A 24,958-nucleotide genomic window follows, 5' to 3' on the forward strand; every position below is an offset into this window, starting at 1 on the left:
ATTGTGTACAGTAAGAGAAACAGCGTCATCACTGATCGGTTGCAACGATAAGCAAACTGGAAAGGATCTAATGAAGTCGGGAGCGCGCAAATTATTTCATGACAATATATGTTAAGGCTATGTGGCAATAATCATTGAGGCACATGATTGGAGTACATTTTGGCACAGGAATTAAGAGGTGTTGAGTTCAATTTTTAACACCGCATTAAATGCGTGTTTCTCAATCGGCCCGTGACCGGATTTGTCGCAGATTGTGACTACAGTGCATCATTCGTGTTAATTCCATTGGTGTTAATTATATTGGTGTTTTTGAACCGCAGGTGATTCTGGTTGCCAATGACAAGGCAAAAGAAATGCTTCCAGAGGAACTCAGCCTTGGCTTGGTCCTAACCATCTATGAGTCCAAAGGTCTTGAGTTTGATGATGTCCTGTTATACAATTTCTTTTCTGACTCGGAGGTGAGTGTGCACTTCAGTTGTTTTGTTTGTCACTTTTCTTTGAATGAAGTATTTTTTTTACCTTGACTTTTACAGTTACAGTAAACGCAAAAAGCTTGTTTTTGCCGGAGTGGATTGTGGAATGCCAGTCCACAGTGGATTGCTGGAGGAATTATGTTTTCTGGTTGTTCTTCCATCTGTTATCGATATTTTTTGTTACCATGATAACTTGTGAACCACTGAAACAATTTCAACCAAACATTGCACAAGTATGGACTGGAATACAAAGATGAAGTGATTAAATTTTGGGTTCAAAAGGTCATGTGACCTTTAATTGAAATATTTGTTACCGTGATAACTTGTGAACCACTGAAGGGATTTCAACCAAACTTGGCACAAGTATGGCTTGCAATGCAAAGATTTACTGATTCAATTTTGGGTTCAACAGGTCAAAGGTCAAGTACCCTTTGAAAATCATTTTGTAGATCAGAACAAGTTAAATGCATTGGATGGATCTGTCTCTCCAACTTCTCTTTTCTCTCCCTCGCACGCTCATGTGACCTTGAATTGGGATCAAATATAACAGTGGGTTGACATTTAACATGGGCGGAGGCATATCCATCGACATGTTCGTGTCAAGTTCTATTTTTTTTTTCTTTTCTTTACACCTCTATTTCCTGCGGTGCACTTCGCTGCTCCCCTTCCTTTCTCTTCCTTTCTTTAACTGCCTTTCTTAATTCCCTCTCTTCCAACCCCTACTCATTTTTAGCTCACCTGGAATGACATTCCGGGGAGCTTATGCAATGGCACGGTGTCCGTCCGTCAGTCCGTAAACACTTGCAACTTCTCCGAAATCGCTGATGGGATTATGACCAAACTTGGCACAAATGATATTTGGTATGTTGTGACTAAAGTTTGTTCACGGCATTAAAAAAAAGTCGGGGTCTAAGGTCGTCAACGGGGGGTCAAATTGGGTCCAGGTATGACCCCCCAAAATAGATATTTGCTTTCTTCTCTGAAACTACACACACAACTTTGATGAAACTTGACCACAACCTTCATCACCCGTGCTGCACAAAAGTTTGTTCACAGCATTAAAAAAAATCTGCCACTTTGGGAGTATACGGGGGGGGGGGGGGGGGGGAGGGTTGCTTCCCAAAATACGTATTTGCTTTCTTCTCGGAAACTACACATAAATTTCCGATTAAACTTGCCCAAAACATTCCGTTCATCATCCATGATGCACCAACGTTTGTTCCTGGCATTTAAAAAATCGGATTCTAAGGCGGTCTATGGGGAGAGGTGGGAAATAGGTATGGGGAGAGGGGTCTATGGTTGCCCCCTAAAATAGGTATTTGCTCTTTTCTCTGAAACTACAAACACGATTTCAATGAAACTTGACTACAACCTTCATCACCCGTGATGTATGAATGTTTTCTCAAGGCATTAGAAAAATTGGGGTCTGAGGAAGTATATGGGGTGTGCGGATTGCCCCCAAAATAGGTATTTTTTTGTTTGTTTAAAGTCTTATGATTATGTTGGTATGTGATTCTACATGCTGCCCTGTTTTCTAGAAACCATTGAAATTGGTTTAAAATACCATGACCCTGTTTAAAATACCTTTAGCCAGTGTAATATACTGCTTTATTCTACCAGGTGAACACCCAGGAGTATTGCCCCTATTCTTTTCCACTTTTCATACAGTACTTTATATGTAGAACGTTTTTGGCTGGGTTTTTTTGGCCTTTTAGAAAGTTTAACTGAAGAGTTATTATTTAAATGATGCACAGTGGGACAAAATTAGAAAAGGCTGGCTGAAATCCCCTTTTTTTTCTTCAATAGGTTGTTTGGGATCCTTGCAAATTAAATCAAAAGATGCTTGAAAATGCAAGTTATGATTTTGAATTGTATTCGGCTGTATTATTGACATAATGTGATTTTACTTTAATAATGGCAGTTTGAAACGGCAGCCTAATATAAACATTCAACCGGTTGGAGCATATGCTCTGGGTATGGGAGGTCCGTGGTTCAAACCCTGGCCGAGTCATAACAAAGACGTTAAAAATGGCATGTGCTGCTTACTTGCTTGATGCTCGGCATTAAAAAATGATAGAGCACGGACAACCGAACATGGGTTGGCATATCATATCTATGTTTAGGCTTCTATGCACCTACAGCCTCTAGCGTTGAAATTCCTTTTAAGGCAACCTTCCATTCCATGATTTATCTATTGATGAACTTTCCATTCAGGTTGACCTGTTTAGGCTTGGAGCAGTGTTTAAAAGATAACAAGACGAGCATTTAACGATACAGATCCTCTCACGAGTATACAGATTAGTAGATCTGAGAATGCAAAATATATATTAAAGTAGATCAGTGTGCGGACTAGTTCACACACAAGTCGCTTACAATAATAGCCTATTCCATCCCTTCAGGAACTAGAACGCCACTCAGTAGAGCGCATACTCCCGCCGTGGGTCAAGTTGGAATAGTACGATTTCACAAAAGTTTGAGAGAGTAGTTCAGTGACAACACAAGACAAGACAACACAAGACAACACAAGACAACACAAGACAGACACTGCACAGATATATATATTTAGAACATATATACACAAAGAATTAAGTTAAGCACCCCCCCCGTTTTTTTACAACCTCGCACATTACAAGTTTGTTGTCGTCAAAACAGTGTAATATACCCATGATTTGCTATATTTTCTGGAGAAGTGATATTATGGTCACATAAAAACATAACAATCATGCCGTTTTCAATATTTTATTCTGAATAATTTAAGGTGAAATTTTTTGGGAATTTTAGGCATATTTTCACCTCAATTTAAGTATGGAGCTATAGGTCCATCACGGACAGTGTGGATGACGTTTATGTTTTCTAACGTACAGTCATTGTTCTGAGAAGACCTCTAGCGATCTTTGCGTCAATAACGTGTGTAGGACCCACGTGATCGGATCACTGACTCAACCCTACGTCTCATAGACCCTGTAAGCCGTCGTATGCGTTGCTGTGGCAGGTTGAACCCCCTCGAGCACGTTTGGGACATGTTGGGACGACAAATTGCGAAGATGGTCCCTCCAATAGCCAATCTGGATGAATTGGAACGTGCATTACATCGGGAATGGAACAACCTGCCACAGCAACGCATACGACGGCTTACAGGGTCTATGAGACGTAGGGTTGAGTCAGTGATCCGATCACGTGGGTCCTACACACGTTATTGACGCAAAGATCGCTAGAGGTCTTCTCAGAACAATGACTGTACGTTAGAAAACATAAACGTCATCCACACTGTCCGTGATGGACCTATAGCTCCATACTTAAATTGAGGTGAAAATATGCCTAAAATTCCCAAAAAATTTCACCTTAAATTATTCAGAATAAAATATTGAAAACGGCATGATTGTTATGTTTTTATGTGACCATAATATCACTTCTCCAGAAAATATAGCAATATCATGGGTATATTACACTGTTTTGACGACAACAAACTTGTAATGTGCGAGGTTGTAAAAAGACGGGGGGGGTGCTTAACTTAATTCTTTGTGTATAGAAGATAATGTAAAAAAAAAACGCAATTTCACTTACATTTTCGGATTCAGCGTTCAATTCTATATAAGTGAGTGTATTTTGAGGCATGTGTGACTTCATATAAATTTGTAAGCCAGGAAAACGTTCGTTTCATTCCTTAAGGATACAACATGTAAAACTGGCCCAAACGTGAAAACAAAACTCGCTCATTTTAAGTCGTACAAGCTAATGCGGCCACTCATTCTTCTGGGAAGAATCCCGTGCACATGCTTGTCACACTTATAACTCACCTAAGTCTTTATAAGTTCATCAAATACTGACGCCGCGATTGACATTCACTGAGGTAAATGTTGACATCTCTTCTGAGGTTACAAAAAAAAAAAAAACAGTTTTAAAGCATTATACGTATCAAACGATACATTTTATGAAACAGGGAAACCGAATACACACTTTGGTGGTTTTAAAATGACAGAATATGCCTTTATTAGAAAAAAAAAAAAGAAGCTTGCAGACGACGCTGCTAACAAAATACACTGCTCTAACGCATAACCACGAGTTTAAACTACGTTTACAACAAATATGAAAACTATTTTCATATCACAATGTTAAATATAGAATATATAGAAGATAATGTTAAAAAAAAAAAAAAAGAGCCCTATCTTCCAATGGTAAACAATCCTTCAAAAAATTCCTGGATCTGGAATAATATCCTGAGCTTCACCAAAAACGAATCATTTCTTCCTTATCCCAAGGGCAATCATCCCACCAACTTTCATCCAAATCCGTTCAGACCTTTTCCAGATATCTTGTTCACACACACACACACACACACACACACACACACACACACACACACACACACACACACACACACACACACGCACGCACGCACGCACACACACACACACACACACACACACACACACACGCAGTACTCCCTCGCGGGAGTAATGAGGGAAGCCAATACAACTATGCAATGTTATTATGTGCAGTGACGTTTCATTTTCCTCTTCTGTGTTTGTTCGACTGGTTTTAAAACTTTTTTATAATGCTCATCTTTGCTGCACCTGTTATCTTCAAGTCTGGAAAAGAGTGGCGAGTGGTGTCTTCTTACAAGCCTGAAGATGTGCATGACTCAAGATCTGAAAATGTGACAGAAATCAGGATGGATGACCTTGTGACAAAGTCTAGACCTCTGGAATTTGATGCTGCTTTACACAAGGTAATGGTCTAAATATTCATTTTGACCATTCCTGTTAGATTGCATAAGAGGTTAGCTTTTACCAGAGTTTAATAGACAATGCATGTGGTTTACCATTTAGCTTCTCTCATGGTTTTTTGCCAGTTGCATTTGGTTTGTCACATTTGCACCACAGTTATTATTGAGGATTTATCTAAGATCTTAGATACAGATGCCGCTTCCGGTCCCTCGAGCGACGAGGCTTGCTTCGATCTCTCCACGGCATCAAAGTTTGAGTGTTTTCCCGTTCGTTTCTTTGTCAAATTTCCGCTGCGTATTTTGTCGTGTATGTGTTATTGTGTGTTTCTATTTGGTTTTGGTTTTGTAGTTGTTGCAAATTTGTGTGTAATTAGTCGTTTCTTTGTTCGCGCCTCGTGCGGCCTGGTGTCTCGTGCGGCCTCCTCGTCTCGACTTGTGCCCCGCCCCCTATATCTCGTTTGTTCTTTCACCTCTGCTCCTGCTTTCTCAAATCCACGTTCTCACTTAGAGAATTTTCCCAGATTGTTTTCATGGTTTTGCTTAAATATTTATTTAAATATGTTTAAACCGCAGCCGTGATGCTGACGCCGCCCACCCCACCCCCCAGAATTTCCATGTTTTAAACGTTTCCCAGTGTGTACCCTGGATAAGAATAGGTACGCCGTATCCCTGCGTGTCGTAAGAGGCGACTAAGAGGGTTGGCACCAGGAAGGGCATCCGGCCATAAAAAAAAAACAAAAAAAAAACATTGCCTCAAAAAGAGAACCATGACAATTACAACTACATGTGGGCAGGGTACAGCCCGAAGTGGAGATCGGTTTCTGAGGTTTGGGACATGGAATGTAGGGACAATGACAGGGAGATCAGGAGAAGTGGTGGAAGTATTGGTCAGAAGAAGTGGACATATGTTGTGTGCAACAGACGAGATGGAAGGGAAGTGGTGTGAGAATGGTGAAGGGTAGGCAGGGACAGAAATACAAGTTTGTGTGGCAAGGGTGCCCAGAGGGCGTGAATGGTGTTGGTGTCCTGTTTTCTGAGGAGTTTGTAGACAGTGTGGTGAGTGTGACTAGAGTGAGTGATAGGTTGATGATGGTGAAAATGATGATTGGAAAGCTCTTGGTGAACGTCATCTCGGGATATGCTCCGCAGGTTGGTCGAAGCGATGAAGAGAAGGACAAGTTCTGGTGTGCGATAGAGAAGCTGATGGAAAACGTGAAAGATGAGGAAGTTGTTGTGGTAGGAGGAGACCTAAATGGACATGTGGGAAGGAGTATGGATGGTTTTGACTGAGTTCATGGGGGTTACGGATATGGTGTGAGAAATGGAGAAGGTGAAAGGATTTTGGAGTTTGCTGATGGAACTGATTTGTTGATTTGTAATACTCAGTTCCAGAAAGAGGATAATAAGCTTGTTACATACACGTCAGGTGGGTCGACGACAACCGTTGACAACCTGATGGTGCGTAGGCGAGATAGGGGGCACCTCCGAGACACAAAGGTGATCCCGGGGGAGGAGGCTGTTTCACAGCACCACTTGGTTGTCTGCGAGAGACACAAAGGTGATCCCGGGGGAGGAGGCTGTTTCACAGCACCACTTGGTTGTCTGCGACGTAAGGGTGAAAGGTGCGATGAGAGCTCGGCGGGTGAAGTACCAACCGAGAATGAAGGTGTGGAGGTTGAAAGAGGTGACAGTAAGGGAGGCATTAAAAGAGAGGCTGAGTAGGGTCGAGGATGATGTGGTTGAGCTTGAAAGTGGTTGGATGTCAATGAAAGCTAGTCTGTTGGGAGCCGTTGGTGAGGTATGTGGATGGACAAAAGGACCACCGAGGCACTCGGAAACATGGTGGTGGGATGATGAAGTTGGAAAGAGGATTGACGAGAAGAGGAAGAAGTTCAAGGAGTGGCAGAAGGCGAAGGGTACGGGAGCAGAAACAGCAGAGCATGAAAGTTATAAGGCAGCCAGGAAGGCTGCAAAGAAAGAGGTAGCAAAGGCGCAGGAGGCATGTAGGAAAATGTTCGGAGAACGCTTGGATTCGGAAGAGGGTCAGAAAGCAGTATTCAGGATTGCAAAGCAGATAGCGAAAGAGAGGTGTGATGTGATGGGGGTGAGTTGCTTGAAGGATGAAGTGGGACAAATCGTTGTCGACCCAGATGGAATTAAAGGAAGATGGAAAAGATATATGGAAATGCTGTTGAATACAGAGAATGAATGGGATGGCAACATAGAGAGTAACCCAGTTTTAGGACCGGCAGAGAAGATAACTGAGAAGGAAGTTGAGGAAGCGATAAAAGCAATGAAGGGTAGAAAAGCGGGAGGGCCGACTGGAGTTGTGGGAGATATGTTGAAGGCAGCAGGAAGTTGGGGTGTGAAGAGAATGACAGAGATCTGTAATCTGGTGGTGAAAGAAGGCCGCATTCCAGTGGATTGGGAACTGAGTACCCTCGTCCCTCTATATAAGGGGAAAGGTGACCCTCTGAAGTGTGGCTCGTACCGAGCGATAAAGTTATTGGAGCATGGAATGAAGGTATTGGAAAGGGTGTTGGAGAGGAGGACAAGGAAGAAAGTGAAGATCGACGAAATGCAGTTTGGATTTATGCCAGGAAGAGGAACGACAGACGCGCTTTTCATTGTGAGGCAGTTGCAGGAGAAGTACATGGAGAAGAGGAAGAAGTTGTTTCTTGGGTTTGTTGATCTGGAGAAAGCATTCGATCGGGTTCCACGCAAAGTATTGACATGGGCATTGAGGAAGTTAGTAGTGGAGGAATGGTTGATCAGAGTAGTGATGGCAATGTACAAAAGAGCGCGCACAGCTGTAAGGACGAAGGACGGGAACAGTGGTGAGTTTGAGGTGAAGGTGGGAGTGCATCAGGGGTCGGTACTAAGTCCACTACTATTTGTAGCTGTGATGGAGGTGCTGGCTCAGAACGTAAAGGAGGGTTTACCGTGGGAGTTGTTGTATGCAGATGATCTGGTGTTGATTGCGGAAAGTATGGATGGACTGAAGGAAAAGATGAACACGTGGAAGGAATGTATGGAGACAAAAGGCCTGAAGGTGAATATCGGAAAGACGAAGGTGATGGCAAGTGGTAAAGCATGTGGTGAGGTGGAAAGAACTGGGAAGTGGCCCTGTGCTGTGTGTAGGAAGGGTGTCGGAGTGAACTCCATTCAGTGTACAATGTGCGCTGAGTAGGTTTATCAAAAATGTAGTGGTCTGAGAGGGTCATTAACCAGTGTGGCAGCTACATTCAAATGTAAGGTGTGCACAGAGCTGCAGATGGAGGAAATGTTGAGTTGGATCTTGGAGACGGCGTGAAGCTGGAAGGTGTGAAAGCATTTTGCTACCTCGGAGACATGCTGAATGGAGAAGGTGGATCAGACTCGACAACGGTTGCTCGAGTGAGATGTGCATGGAAGAAGTTTCGGGAATTGAGTGGCGTGCTGATGATGAGGGGAGTGTCGTTGAAGCTGAAGGGAAAGGTGTATGCTGCATGTGTGAGAAGTGTTGTGATTTATGGGAGCGAGACATGGGTAATGAACGTAGAGCAGCAACGAAGGTTGGAAAGGGTGGTAATGTGAATGGTTCGACAGATGTGCGGAGTATAGTTGAGTGAGAGGAAGACAAATGATGAATTGCGAAAGATGATGGGAATAGAGCCAGTGATTGATGCTGTGAAGAGGAACAGGTTGAGATGGTTTGGTCATGTGTTGAGGAAGGATGAAAGTGACTGGTTGAGAAGAGTGATGGAAATGAATGTAGAAGGAAGTAGAAGACGGGGAAGACCGAGAAAGACTTGGCTAAAGATGGTGGAAGAATAAATGCGGGCAAGGGGGTTAACAAGGAGAGATGCAGAAAATAGGGCAAAATGGAGAAGATTGTCATGGGGACCGCAAGGCTAACCCCCACTCTAGCAGGGAAAATGGCCTTTAAAATGCATGTTGTGTTGTTGTATCTATCTTAGATACCATCCATTTGTGACGTATACAGAAATGGTGGAATTATTGATGCGCCTACCCTCTGTTTCTTGATGTGCCCCAGACATGCTTTTTTTTTCTTTTTTTTTTTACCTCCCTCCACTTAGTCTGATCTCCCAACCGTTCTTCAGTCTTTCCCCATTTAACTCACATTGTGTGCACCTCCTTTCTTTCTTGGATCCCACCCCTTCGTTCTTCAATTTCTCACTTTTATTTTTCCCAATTTATTTCCCCCAACTCACCCTTTACTTTACTGAGTAAGCAAGCAAGTGGCAGCCAACAAACCATAAATTGTGTGAAATGCAGGTCCTGAACAGTGACTTAAAACAACTGTACACAGCTCTAACCCGAGCACGCGTCAACCTCTGGATATTCGATGATAATGAAGAGAAGCGTGCACCAGTTTTTGAGTACTTCATCCGCTGCGGACTGGTCTCTGTGATCCGTGCCCAAAAGGAAGTCGGGGGTAAGACTTTTTAAAAAAAAAAAAAAAATTTTTTTGTTATTGTGCACAATCCCAAACCCCATTTTCAATATCAACAAATGTTTGTGTTTGGGATGATGGAAGTTTGAGACATTTTGAGGAATTTGATGCAGTTATGGCACTTGGTTATCGGCTATTTGGGTAAATGTATTTCAGAAAAAGTTGATAATTGTTTGAATTAATACATCTAGATATTAAATTGAGCATTTGAATACAAGAAACATTTCTCTTAATAAGCATAAAAACCTGACTTAAAATTTTAAAGTTGTGTTTGTGCTGGTGGTTCATTCGACCCTGAGGCAGAGCTGTTGTGCTACTTGGATGGTGTGCCATTGCCTTTACAGCAATCAATCGATGCAGGAATTTTAGATATGTACCGGTACGTCATGTCAGCGATAACTCATCTTCGCTTTGCTAAAGACACCGTGGAATATTTTATGTCCATAAACTAATGCCAGTTATAAAGATACCCAGTTTAACATCCCTGTGAATGCAGTGCCCTACCAAATGAAGCACCATTCCCACTGTATAATCAGACAGCCTGTATGGTATCCAATTATTCTTTGCAAAGTTTTTCTGGAGCGACAGTTGCATGCAATTTAGCATGCAGACAGCAGTGATTCTGATTTCAACCAACATAAGTATATATAGACTGTAATACAAAGATGAACTGTTTACACTTTTGGTTCAGCAGGTCAATGGCCTCAGGCCTTATGCCCTTTAATTGCAAATCGTTGTTACCGCAATAATTTGTGAACCACAAGGCATTTTTTAACCATATTTGGCACAAGTATGAACTGTGATACAAGGATAAACCGATTCAATTTTGGGTTCAACAAGTGAACGGTCATGTATGTGCCCTTTGAAAATATTTTTGCAGACTAACTTCTCGAATTCTTCTAACTTCTCGAGTTAGAAGAATCTGATGTTCTCTCTCTCTCCTACTTATCTCTTTTCTCTTTCATGGGAAGTTTCCCCTTTCATGTTACCTTAAAAAATATGTTCATGTTACCTTTAATTGAGATATGAGATTAATCATAACAGTAGAACCGCCTTTAGATGCCATTTTTTCCCCCGCAGAGTGGGGGTTGGCCTTTTTCTCGGGCACCGTGGTCCCCTTTTTGAAGCAATGTTTTATGGCCGGGTGCCCTTCCTGCCACCAACCCTGTTAGTCGCCTCTTGCGACACACAGGGAATTACCAGTGAACTGGTACTCAATTTGCCGACCTCAGAAGGATGACAGGCTGAGTCAACCCCCCTGGCGTTAATTCAACAATCAATCGGGATTCGAACCACAGGATCCTAGGATCCCAAGCTGGCACCCTAACCGCTAAGCCAACACCAGTCATAATAGTAGGTTGACATCTAATGCGGGTGGAGGCATAGCTTGTCTTTGGAGTGACATATCTGTGATTCGGCAAATCTTTGCACACTTTGTCAACAGATGCATCAGAGGTTTGCCAATTAGGGCGTCTCCACTTGTTTGCCGAGCAGCATTTAATAATAATAATAATAATGCATTTATTTTATATAGCGCTTTTCAGGAAGCCCAAAGACGCTTTGACAGAGTGCAAAACATAATGCATAGCAAAACATAAAAACAATTTCAAAAAAGAAGAATCAATAGGGAAATATTCAAAGCACAAAGGAGGGAGAAGGAGAGGAGATAGTCAGGGGTTAGATGCTGTGGGTTAAATGTTGAATTCAGTGCTGAACAGGTGGGTCTTGAGTGATGTTTTGAATGTGGTGAGTGAGGAGGAGTCTCTGATGGTGTGAGGTAGTGAGTTCCAGAGGGTGGGAGCAGCGATGGAGAAGGCCCTGTCCCCCCAGGATCTAAATTTGGTCCGGATGGGGGGGGGGGGGGGAGGGGTCAGGAGGTTGGTACCAGCAGAGCGGAGGTTGCGGGTGGGAGTGTGTCTGGAGAGGAGGTCAGCCAGGTAGGATGGGGCCAGGTTATGGAGGGCTTTGTAGGTCAAGAGGAGGATTTTATACTGGATTCTCTGGGAGATGGGGAGCCAGTGAAGCTTGTAAAGGACGGGGGTGATGTGGTCACGGGTCCGGGAATGGGTGAGTAGACGGGCAGCGGAGTTCTGAATGTATTGTAGTTTATTGGTGATTGTTGAGGGTGAACCATAAAGGAGGCTATTGCAGTAGTCCAGACGGGAAGTGATGAAGGCGTGGATGAGGGTTTCTGCAGCCACGGAGGAGAGGGATGGACGGAGACGGGCGATGTTTTTCAGGTGAAAGCAGGCTGTCTTCGTGATCTGTTTAGTGTATTTGTCGAAGGAGAGGGTTTGGTCAAAGATGATGCCAAGATTCCGGATGTGAGGGGAGGTGGATACTGGGATACCGTCAATGTTGAGGGCAAAGTTATTGGTGGATTTTATGAGCGTTTTTGGGCCAATGATCATTATTTCAGATTTATCACAGTTAAGTTTGAGGAAGTTGATTTGAAGCCAGGATTTTATTTCAGTGATGCAGTTTGTCAGGATAGAGTGGGTGGCGGTGGAGATGGACTTGGTGGAGATGAAAAGCTGGATGTCATCGGCGAAGCAGTGGAATTGGAGACCATGACGGCGGATTAAGTGACCGAGGGGGGACAGGTAAAGGATGAAGAGGAGGGGGCCAAGAACTGAACCTTGGGGGACACCTTGGGGGAGGGGAGCAGTGGGGGATTTGCAGTTATTGATGGAGATGAACTGGCGTCTGTCAGAGAGGTATGATTTGATCCAAGAGAGGGCAGTGCCGGTAATGTTAAAGGTGGTTTCAAGTCGGGTGAGGAGGATGGTGTGATCGATGGTGTCAAAGGCGGCGCTGAGGTCGAGGAGGATGAGAATGTTGAGGTTGCCAGCGTCAGAGGAGAGGAGAAGGTCGTTGGTGATTTTGAGGAGAGCAGTTTCAGTTCTGTGGTTGGAACGGAATCCGGATTGGAATGTTTCATACAGGTTATTGGCAGAGAGGTGATGTTTGAGTTGAGTGGCTACAGCACCTTCCAAAACTTTTGACAGAAAGGGTAGGTTGGAGATGGGTCTGAAGTTATTTAGGGTGTCAGGGTTTAGTCCAAGTTTTTTCAGAATGGGGGTAACAGCAGCAATTTTGAGGGATGGTGGGACGATGCCTGTAGACAGGGAGGAGTTTATTGTTGCAATGATAAGTGGAGAGAGAGCAGGAAGGGAGGCCTTGACAAAGCTGGAGGGGATGGGGTCAAGAGTGCAGGTGGCAGTTTTCATTCCTATGAGGAGTTCAGAGAGGTCAGTAGGGGAGACTGGGGAGAATTGAGATGGGGATGGCAGGATAAGGGGGGGCAGGTGGTTGGAGGGGGAGCGGGTGCGGCGGTGGTCAAGCTGTTGTAGATGTTTTCAATTTTGCGTTGGAAGAATGAAAGGAAGGAGATGCAGTTGTCTACTGTGAATGACTGGGTGGTGGTGTTCAGGGGGCTGAGGAGTTTGTTTATTGTAGAGAAGAGTGCTTTTGGGTTTCCAGAGCCAGAGTGGATAATTTGAGAGTAGTAGGCGGAGCGGGCGCGGGAGAGGGCATCTTTATAGTGTTGTAGGTGGTCCTTGTAGGCCTGGGAGTGAACTGTGAGACCTGTTTTATTGCGGAGTCTTTCAAGTTGGCGAGCACGAGTTTTCATCAGGCGGAGTTCAGGGGTAAACCAGGGAGCAGAATGGGTGAAAGAAACGGTTTTGGTTTTTATAGGTGCAAGTTGGTCAAGGCAGGAGGAGAGAGTGTGGTTGTAGTAGTCAGTGAGGTCAGAAGGGGTGTGGAGGTCAACGAAGGGAGAAGTGGACATTTTTTCAGAGAGGGTGGATGAGAATGAGGTAGGTGAAAGAGCGTTTAGCTTACGGAAGTTGATAGTGCGATAATGCCTTGGTGCTGGGGTGGGGATGTTGATGGTCAGAGTGATGGCTAAGTGGTCAGAGAGAGTGAGGTCGGAGCCAGAGAGATGGTGCAAAATTAGTCCAGTAGAGCAGACAAGGTCCAAAATGTGACCACGGTTATGGGTAGGAAAGTTGACATGTTGAGTGAGGTTAAAGCAGGTGAGTAAATCAGTGAAGTCAGTGGTTATCGTGGAGTCAGTGGAGTCCATGTGGATATTGAAATCACCAAGGAGGAGGATTGAGGGGGAGAGGGAACAGAGCTGGGTCAGAAAGTAGGAGAAGTCAGACAGGAATGATGGGTGTGGTTTGGGAGGGCGGTAGACAACAGCCATGACTGACTGTGTGTGACCAGAGAGTTTAAAAGCCAGGTGTGCAAATGATGGAGCAGATGCGATGGAGATGAGGCTGGTCCTGATGTCTTGTCGGTGAATAACGGCAATTCCACCACCTCGGCCCTCCGAGCGTGGTTTATTGATGTAAGAATATCCATTGGGTGTGGTGAGGTTGAGTGCGAAGTAGTCCAGAGGTTGTTGCCAGGTCTCAGTGAGACAGAGAAAGTCCAGTTTATTTTCCAGGATGTAGTCGTTCAGGATGAGGCATGTGTTGTTGAGGGACCGGGTATTGAACAGGGTGAGCTTGTTGTTGTTTTGTACGGCGGGTATGAATTCAGGTGATTTGGCCAGGGTTCGCAGACAGGAGGTGCGATTGTGTGCGTTGTTGTGACCAGGTGCGCTGGGACGATGAGTGGGAGTGCGCTGAGCCGACCAGAGGATGGGGATGGAGTGACCTGATTGTAAATAAACAAACTTATGACCGGAGCCACGGTGAATGTACCTGGGTCGACGCAGGAGTCCATTTGATTTGATTGCAGAGATGCATTCATATGATTGAATACATGATTTATTATTTGCCTCTATTTTCTAATGTCATCTTAATTAGCAGCCAGGGTTGTTTAGTAGTAGTTTTAGTTAAATGGTCAATTTTTTAAAACCTTTAATTACCTTCGCAAAAGCGGAAGGTTATGTTTTGATCGCTGTGTATTTATTTGTATGTCTGTGTGTGTGTATGTTAATCGCATAACTCAAAAAGTATTCAACCGAATTGCATGAAATTTGGTGGGATGATTGGTTATTATACGGGACACATTTGATTAGATTTTGGGAAACAGATTTGCTCAAATTCTGACTATTTTTAACTCGATCGTATTTCACTCAAAGTTATGAGCGACTGAAGAAGAAGATGTCCATCCAGGACGTCATCACTATAACGCGATCTCCCGCGATCATTTCAACCTCAAAAAAAATTATAATTGCAGATTTGACAATAGATGAGGCATATTAACAAACGAATGAAACAGATTTGCTCAAATTCTGACTATTTTTAACTCGATCGTATTTCACTCAAAGTTATGAGCGACTGAAGAAGAGGATGTCCATCCAAGACGTCATCACTATAACGCGATCTCCCGCAATCATTTCAACCTCAAATGAAATTCAAATTGCAGATTTGTCAATCGGGGAGGCATATTAACAGACGAATGAAACAGATTTGCTCAAATTCTGATTTTTAAAAATCGATCGCATTTCACATAAAGTTTCACATCGCATACACTCCCATGCCAAGTACAGAACAGTAGCTGCGGCGAAGGTATGCGCTCTACCGAGTGCCCGGATTCTAGTTGGTAAAGAATTTGTTTCATTTTTTGTGCACATTGGTGGGCTGTTACTGTTCACCCAACAATCTCCAACGCCTAGTCTTCATGCATGTTCGCATAAAGTCTCTTGAGGGGTATTTCATTTCATAAAGCCTGTAGGTCAGATTCTGATTGGATAGCATCAGAACAATTTAAAATGTGACATTTCTCGAAATTTTTAGGTAGTAGGTTGTAGACAGCAACCGCCCAGGGTAGTACTACCGTTCTGACTTTGGAGCGTTAAAGTGGTGCCCGGAACCATCTTACACTCTGTGTGAGGATTGTTGGTCGTACTTTCTCTCACTCAAACTATAGCGGGCTACCTCTAATCTCTCTTTCTCGCAAACAAACATCATACACTTTTCTTCTCTTTTATTTAAGGCCTGGCCTCGATGAGGGCTATATAGTCCGTGCCTGGAGCCTTCAACATTAATAAGCACCATCTTGGTGGCTTTATTGTCGCCACCGTGGAATACTTGCTTGATGCTCGGCATTAAAATCCCTTCACTCCATTCATGTCTAAGCTTAAAATCATTGTCCTAATGATAGGCCATGTATATTTCTGGGTTATGCACTGTCTTTCTGAAGCACTGTCATATGTTTCATTTACTTTCTGTTTGCATGAGCCTGAGACCTCTGCAGTCTGACTGTGTTGTGTAACTAAATATGTGGCCAATAACTAAATGTTTTCAGCTGAAGTGCCAATAACTAAATCTGTGGCCTCCAACAAGGATTTGGACCTTTAAAAAAAAGAAGCTGTCCTAATGGAAAAAATAATTCATTTGTTTGCAGTACTTGATGACAACTTGTTTGCAAAGTCCTCTTCAGTTGAGGAATGGAATACCCAGGGAGACTACTTTTTCAAGCATCGTCGTTGGAAGGTGTGTGTATGTCCACATAGCAGTTCTTCTCAGTGACATTGTTTCACGTTTCACGTTTGTTCCTCATGAAACTGTTCACCGTTGCTGAGCACATGCTAACCATTCGAATCTCGCAGGTTGCAGCAAAGTGTTATCACAAAGGTGAAAACGCAATGAAAGAAAAGCTTGCACTTGCCCACAACACAGTGCTTCAGCTGAGACCTGAGAAGGGCAACCAGAAGTAACTTCAAATTTTATAATTCATTGCATAATTTGCGCAAAGGAGAGTCAAAAAGGAATTTTGTTCTTCAATCTTTCTTTTATCACACTAATTCTTACCTTTTGGTTTGGGTGTTCTTGTAGGAATGCACAGCAGTATCTGAGCTTGGCTAAAACGTACCTTGAGTGTGGGATGCCCCAGCTTGGGCTAAAGTGCCTTCAGAATGCAAAGGAATTCATGCTTTGTGCTGAGCTCTGTGAACGGATGGGAAAGGTTTGTCTGTGAAGAGAAGAATTTTGCACTGCACTGAAATATCCTAGTTTATAATCTGATTTGCTGCGAATAATGAAAGTACTTCTAAAAAATGCTTATTTTTATTCCTTTATCGTCTTCACAAATAAATTTCAGCTCAGCTAGAATATGACCGCAAAGTCGAATTGCAGAACAGGAAGTTTGCTGAAGCATTTCACTTTGGCCATCTATTTATTACCCGCCAGAAGAGAGGGTATTGCATTTGAGTCCGTTTGTTTGTCCGCACAGAATAAATATGATTTTCTGTGCAACCGTTGGTCCGATTGACAGGAAATTTCACTTTAGGTGCAACTCCACCTAAGTAATTTTTAAACGATAATTATGACATCATAGGTTCCATGGTATGGGTGCCATCTTGGAAAAGCCGAAAAATTTTGCACCTCTATATCTCCGAAAGCACTGAATAGAAAAAAAATTAGACATGGCTCATTGGAAAGAACTCTCCAAGGGGAATAAAATATGTTAATGATGTCATAGGTGCCTCCATTATGACATCATAATTCAACAAGTACAAAACTTCATCTGATCAAGATGAGATTTATTGAGCATCATCTTGGGGTGAAGGTGGACAGGTCCAATTGGTAGAGAAAAAAAATGATGACGTCATTGGTAACGTGGTTTGGCCACCATATTTGTTTGAACACAAAAGCCTTAAAAACCACTGAAAACACGTCCTGGTGAGGGTCTGTAATCTGATTGCTCTTTCTAGTTTGTCCCGCGGAGCGAAAGGGGGACTATGGTTTTCCCCTCCGTCCGTGTGTCCGTCCGTGCGAGCGTGCATGCGTAAGCGAAGGACGGCATTCGAATTTGGTGTGTGGGTGCAACCCACGTCAAAATCCAAGATGGCCGCCGCCATGTATGTTTGACGCCATGTATGTCTGAACCTTGTGAGAGGGATATCTTGAAAAATAAGCGAAGTAACAACTTCTAATCTGGTGTGTGGGTGTATCTAGGCATAAGGAAGAACGCTATTGAAAATTGGGTCGCCACGTCAAAATCCAAGATGGCCGCCACCATATATATGTCTGAACCTTGTGAGAGGAATATCTTGAAAAATAAGCAAAGTACCAACTTCTAATCTGGTGTGTGGGTGTATCTAGGCATAAGGAAGAACGCTATTGAAAATTGGGTCGCCACGTCAAAATCCAAGATGGCCACCGCCATGTATGTCTGAACCTTGTGAGCAGAATATCTTGAAAAATAGGCGAAGTACCAACTTCTAATCTGGTGTGTGGGTGTATCTAGGCATAAGGAAGAACGCTATTGAAAATTGGGTCGCCACGTCAAAATCCAAGATGGCCACCGCCATGTATGTCTGAACCTTGTGAGCAGAATATCTTGAAAAATAAGCGAAGTACCAACTTCTAATCTGGTGTGTGGGTGTATCTAGGCATAAGCAAGAACGCTATTGAAAATTGGGTCGCCACGTCAAAATCCAAGATGGCCGCCTTGCGTCTTCCACTTTGTCAACTCGCATCACTTCACCGACGGGGGACCTAGGCGTACCACTTGTTTTGTATACATTGGACTGTTTTTGTAGCTGTCATGACCGAGGCCACTCCCATTGGTCGCTCTTGACAGAGTGCTGAAAACAAAGACCTACACTGTCAGGTGGAAGGGGGAGGGGGGGGGGAGGGGGATGAGGGCGGGGAATTCAAAGGTAGAAATTAAAGCACAAATGGAAGTTGGAAAACGAGTAAAGAGAGGGGTATAAAGATAAATGCAAAAAGCCCAGCAAAGGTGGGGTTTTTTAATTGCTTCTGAATATCCATGATTATTGAACATAATGAATGAATCACTCCCAAAAAAAGATTAATTGGGCTAAAACAAGAAGAAAAAGACAAAATGTCATACCCTGTTGGGTTTAGTAATTCTGCTGTATGGAGTTAAAGTCCGTGAGTCGGCCATCTTTGGTCGGATTACAAAACAAAATTTTCTGCATATGTATAGTCTCATATATTGTTTCTGTCAAGTTGGAACAAAATTGGTCCATGCATGTCTGAGAAATGATTGGGGACATGTTTATATAACAACATGGCTGCCAGTCAGCCATCTTGGATCTGATCTCGAAAAAAAATGACATGCATGTGTAACCTATCATTCGTTATCTGTATGCCACGTTTGAACAACATCAGTAAATGCATGGCCAAGAAATGGTTGAGGACGTGGTCAATATGGGGTTTTTTCTACAACTAAAATGGCCGCCGGTCTACCAGTTGGCCATCTTTGATCAATACCAAAATAAAGTGAAGTGCACGTATATACCATCATGTGCTGTGATTGTGCCAATTTTGAACATAATTCAGACCTTGCATCTTCAAGAAATGGTTGGGGACATGTTTAAGTAACAAAATGGCCGCCAGTCGGCCATCGTTGGATCTGGTCTCGAAAGAAAATGACATGCATATGTAAGCCATCCATCATCGGTGTGCCAAGTTTGAATAACATCGGTAAATGCATGTCCGAGAAATGGTTGAGGACCTGTTCAACGTGAGGGGTTTTTTTAAACAACTAAAATGGCTACCAGTCGGCCATCTTTGATCCCATCGCGAAACAAAATGATGTGCATATGTATACCATCATGTATTGTCTTTGTGTCAGGTATGAATAACATCGGTCCATACATCTCCAAGATATGGTTGCGGACAGACAGACGGATGGACAGACGAGACACAATCCACAAGGCCCTGTTTTGGACAGAGTCTGACGGGGGGCTAATAATCATTAATCATGGGGAAGCTATTTACAGTGCATTGCTGTGGAGTACCAAACAAAAAGGGCAGCATGTAATCACAAGTCCTGTCGATTTTTCACAAGTTTACATTGCTATTCCTGAACAGCGCTGTTTCTGCCGTAATAAACAGGACACGGGAATGTGAGGCATGTGCGGAGAGATGGGATAGGAGGGAAGTGACATATCAAAATGTCCCATTTTGCCTATGCATTAAATAGACGACTCCATGGAGACCAAAAAGTTGGAAGTGCACTGTACTTTTTCCTGCCAAAGTTGAAAACCTGCTCTCAATACAGTTTACTAATAATTTTGCTGTTTTATTTACATCAAGTTTGACAAGGAACAAGTACCCGTACTGTAATTGGATAATTGCACTGCTCCGTGCTCTCCTGAGATTGTCATTGCATAGTCTCATTGCAATGATTTATTGAAAGGAGAAATTGTGGGAAATATTTCCAGCTATTTTTAGTCATTGTGATGTTTCCACAGTGGCAAACCGTTTTCAACTCGTTGTTCTGTATGCCCCGCAGTTTCAGGAGGCTGTGAATTGGTACAGCAAAGCACAGTGCTTTGACAAAGCTGCTCACGTGGTGGAGAGGTGAGACCTTATTTGTTTGCATTGTAAACAGTAACGGTTGCCATTATACTACGTAGTTATAACAGAGCCTTTAAGCTTTTGCATCCACTTTAACTATTCCCTGATTATTTGTTGGGGAGGGGGTGGTGGAGAGGGATCCTGAAACTAGCTGTTATACTTTGCAGTGACTTATGAAGAAAGTAATGATTCTCCACAATGCCATGCGTTGGTTAAAACAGTGCTGGATTCATTATACAGGGTGAATCTTATTAATTCATAAACACATTTGTTTTGTTGATGCATCGTTTTATTTAAACAGTATAACTTGGCCAGGGATTCAAGATATTACGGAACTAGAATGGCACTTAGTAGAGCTCGTATCTCGGCCAGGCTGAACAGTTTACGTTTTGTATCCCACTGATAGGCCGGATCTGGATCTGGATCTGGACCTGAAACAAAATCTAATCGGCTTGTTCTTGTCGCCTAACCAAGTCATCCACAAAGTTTTGTCCTCACTCATCTTTAACTTTTTGAGATAAATTTCTTGCAGACGTATTTACCCCTTTCTCTCAATGAGGAATCACTTGAAAAATTATTGTATTCGGATCCTCTTGTATTTGGACCTGTCCACCAAATTTCGTCAGAACCCTTCCAAAACTTTTTGAGATATCCTGCTAACAAACAGACAATGTATGAAAACATAACCTCCGTCCACCTTTGGTGGCAGAGGTACATATTGGTGACATTCACACTTTTTCATTTCTTGACTCATGGCAGCTGAAAAAGAAACTTAAGAAGTAATGCGACTTATTTCCTCGTGGATTGTCTGTTGGTTTCAACAGCTGGGACGCTTGGATTTTGTCGGGATATAGACTAAGATCATCCTTCACAATTGTACGCATTATTTTCCTGTTGATGCCTAGCTCTTGAGACTACTTTCTTGCCGACTTCGTTGGTTCTGTAGGACTGCTTCTCTCACTCTTTCAATTGTTTCTTCAGTTCTTACTGAATTCCTTCGTTGTGACGTTTGTTCAACTGCTGTGCTGTCAGTTGTCCTGTGTGCTTTAACATCGCGCAATATTGAAGTCTGAGTGGGGCATGTTCGCAAACGAAACTTTGAATGGAACTGTCTTTATATTAAGCAATTGTATTTATATTAAGCAATTAAGCTCATTGTATTAAGCAATTGTAACAGAGTAGTGATTGGCAAAATAAAGCTCCACACTGGCAGCTCTGTGTTCCACACTCCATTTGTCCATTTTTGCCATTTTTGGTTTTGATGATTGGATTCGATCTTACAATGCTTCGTCCTTCACATCACCGGGAAAAAAAACAACCAGATATTTGTTATAAAGAGTGGTTCATGATTAATATGTATTCGTGAATTAATTGTCACCCTGAATTTTGCTTCGCCCTTTCTTGAAGGGACAGCAGAGCTGAAGCCATTGTGATCGGTTTGTGTGTCAGTCAGTCAGTCAGTCAGTGTGTGTGTGGGTGTGTGCGTGTTCGTGTCCGTGACCGTATACAGATCTACTCTAAGACGGATCATTATCGAAGCTTATGGATGCAAGGTAATAGCAATAGATTATGTGTAAATGTTATATTTCATCCTTGCTGAACGCTCCATGGCTATTTGTGCATTGATTTTAATTTTTACCCTCGCCTGAGGAGAGGGTATTGCATTTGAGTCCGTTTGTCTGTTTGTTACTTGCCAGAAAGGATTCCGGCAAGTATGTTGATCTATTCGTTACTTGCCGGAAAAGATTCCGGCAAGTATGTTGATCTGTTCGTTTGTTTGTCTGTTTGTCTGTCTGTTTGTCTGTTTGCAGCACTGCGTCTACACCGTTGCACGTAGAATCGCCAAACTTTGCACACATATTGGTCTTGCCCTGGAATAGACTGTGCCCAATTGATGACGTCATCGGTGACGTGGTTCGGCCGCCATCTTGGAAAAACCGAAAAACTTTGCACTTCTATATCTCCGAAAGTACTGAACAGAAAAAATTGAGACATGGCTCATTGTAAAGAACTCTCCATGGGGAATAAAATATGTTAATGATGACATCATCAGTCACGTGGTCGGCCGCCATCTTGGAAAAACCGAAAAACTTTGCACCTTTATATCTCCGAAAGTACTGAACAGAAAAAATTGAGACATGGCTCATTGTAAAGAACTCTCCATGGGGAATAAAATATGTAAATGATGACGTCAACAGTCACGTGGTTCGGTCGCCATCTTGGAAAAACGGCAAAACGTTGCGCCACTATATCTCCAAAAGTGCTGAACAGAAAAAATTGAGACATGGCTCATTGTAAAGAACTCTCCATGGGGAATAAAATTTGTTAATGATGACGTCATATGTCACGTGGTTCGGCCGCCATCTTGGAAAAACCGAAAAACTTAGCACCTCTATGTGTCCAAAAGTGCTGAATAGAAAAAATTGAGACATGCCTCATTGTAAAGAACTCTCCATGGGGAATAAAATATGTTAATGATGACGTCATCGGTCACGTGGTTCGGCCGCCATATTTGTCCTCAATGGCCAATAAAAAAGTACATTCCGGCAAGTCCTCGGTCTCTGACTGATTTTTCATCTGTTTGTTACTTGCCGGAAAAATTTTCCGGCAAGTATGTTGATCTGTTCGTTTGTTTGTCTGTTTGTCTGTTTGTCTGTTTGTCTGTCTGTTTGTCTGTCTGTTTGCAGCACTGCGTCTACACCGTTGCACGGAGAATCGCCAAACTTTGCACACATATTGGTCTTGCCCTGGAATAGACTGTGCCCAATTGATGACGTCATCGGTGACGTGGTTCGGCCGCCATCTTGGAAAAACCGAAAAAATTTGCACCTCTATATCTCCGAAAGTACTGTACTGAAAAAATTGAGACATGGCTCATTGTAAAGAACTCTCCATGGGGAATAAAATATGTTAATGATGACGTCATATGTCACGTGGTCGGCCGCCATCTTGGAAAAAAGGCAAAAATTTGCACCACTATATCTCCAAAAGTGCTGAACAGAAAAAATTGAGACATGGCTCATTGTAAAGAACTCTCCATGGGGAATAAAATATGTTAATGATGATGTCATCGGTCACGTGGTTCGGCCGCCATCTTGGAAAAACCGAAAAATTCTGCACCTCCACATCTCCAAAAGTCCTGAATAGAAAAAATTGAGACATGGCTCATTGTAAAGAACTCTCCATGGGGAATAAAATATGTTAATGATGACGTCATCGGTCACGTGGTTCGGCCGCCATCTTGGAAAAACTTTGCACCTCGATATCTCCGAAAGTGCTGAACAGAAAAAATTGAGACATGGCTCATTGTGAAGAACTCTCCACGGGGAATAAAATATGTTAATGATGACGTCATCGGTCACGTGGTTCAGCCACCATATTTGTCCTAAATGGCCGATAAAAAAGTAAATTCCGGCAAGTCCTCGGTCTCTGACCGATTTTTCATCTGTCTGTTTGTCTGTCTGGCTGTCTGTTTGCAGCACTGCGTCTACACCGTTGCACGTAGAATCGCCAAACTTTGCACACATATTGGTCTTGCCCTGGAATAGACTGTGCCCAATTGATGACGTCATCGGTGACGTGGTTCGGCCGCCATCTTGGAAAAACCGAAAAACTTTGTACTTCTATATCTCCGAAAGTACTGAACAGAAAAAATTGAGACATGGCTCATTGTAAAGAACTCTAGATGGGGAATAAAATATGTTAATGATGACGTCATTGGTCACGTGGTTCGGCCGCCATCTTGGAAAAACCCGAAAACTTTCTATATGTAGAATCTTTCTATACGTAGAATAGCCAAACTTTGCACACTTATTTGTCTTGCCCTCTAATATACTGTGCCCAAATGATGACGTCATCGGTCACGTGGTTCGGCCGCCATCTTGTAAAAATTTGCACCTCCATATCTCCGAAAGTGCTGAATAGAGAAAATTGAGACATGGCTCATTGTAAAGAACTGTCCATGGGGAATAAAATATGTTAATGATGACGTCATCAGTCACGTGGTTCGGCGGCCATCTTGGAAAAACCGAAAAATTTTTGCACCTCTATATCTCCGAAAGTACTGAACAGAAAAAATTGAGACATGGCTCATTGTAAAGAACTCTCCATGGGGAATAAAATATGTTAATGATGACGTCATCAGTCACGTGGTCGGCCGCCATCTTGGAAAAACGGCAAAACTTTGCACCACGAAATCTCCAAAAGTGCTGAACAGAAAAAATTGAGACATGGCTCATTGTAAAGAACTCTCCATGGGGAATAAAATATGTTAATGATGATGTCATATGTCACGTGGTCGGCCGCCATCTTGGAAAAACGGCAAAACTTTGCACCACTATATCTCCAAAAGTGCTGAACAGAAAAAATTGAGACATGGCTCATTGTAAAGAACTCTCCATGGGGAATAAAATTTGTTAATGATGACGTCATATGTCACGTGGTTCGGCCGCCATCTTGGAAAAACCGAAAAACTTAGCACCTCTATGTGTCCAAAAGTGCTGAATAGAAAAAATTGAGACATGCCTCATTGTAAAGAACTCTCCATGGGGAATAAAATATGTTAATGATGACGTCATCAGTCACGTGGTTCGGTCGCCATCTTGGAAAAACGGCAAAACGTTGCGCCACGATATCTCCAAAAGTGCTGAACAGAAAAAATTGAGACATGGCTCATTGTAAAGAACTCTCCATGGGGAATAAAATATGTTAATGATGACGTCATATGTCACGTGGTCGGCCGCCATCTTGGAAAAACGGCAAAACTTTGCACCACTATATCGCCAAAAGTGCTGAACAGAAAAAATTGAGACATGGCTCATTGTAAAGAACTCCACATGGGGAATAAAATATGTTAATGATGACGTCATCATTCACGTGGTCGGCCGCCATCTTGGAAAAACGGCAAAACTTTGCACTACGAAATCTCCAAAAGTGCTGAACAGAAAAAATTGAGACATGGCTCATTGTAAAAAACTCTCCATGGGGAATAAAATATGTTAATGATGTC

General features: G+C 42.8%; 1 protein-coding gene across 1 annotated transcript in view; it reads left to right on the plus strand.

The window, feature by feature from the left end:
• Positions 1–320: 320 nt before the first annotated feature.
• The window catches only part of LOC137418714 (TPR and ankyrin repeat-containing protein 1-like), a gene marked incomplete at its 5' end in the record, with an annotated part of 77,585 nt that continues 52,947 nt past the window's right edge, over positions 321–24,958 (plus strand). The window contains 7 exon segments of the mRNA XM_078769301.1: positions 321–458; positions 5,062–5,202; positions 9,478–9,637; positions 16,022–16,110; positions 16,227–16,330; positions 16,453–16,582; positions 19,886–19,953. Coding sequence (XP_078625427.1) covers positions 321–458; positions 5,062–5,202; positions 9,478–9,637; positions 16,022–16,110; positions 16,227–16,330; positions 16,453–16,582; positions 19,886–19,953 — 830 coding nt within the window.

The sequence above is a fragment of the Myxine glutinosa genome, unplaced genomic scaffold, assembly GCF_964187855.1.
Source record: "Myxine glutinosa unplaced genomic scaffold, kmMyxGlut1.1 SCAFFOLD_2017, whole genome shotgun sequence".
Classification (NCBI taxonomy): Eukaryota; Metazoa; Chordata; class Myxini; order Myxiniformes; family Myxinidae; genus Myxine; species Myxine glutinosa.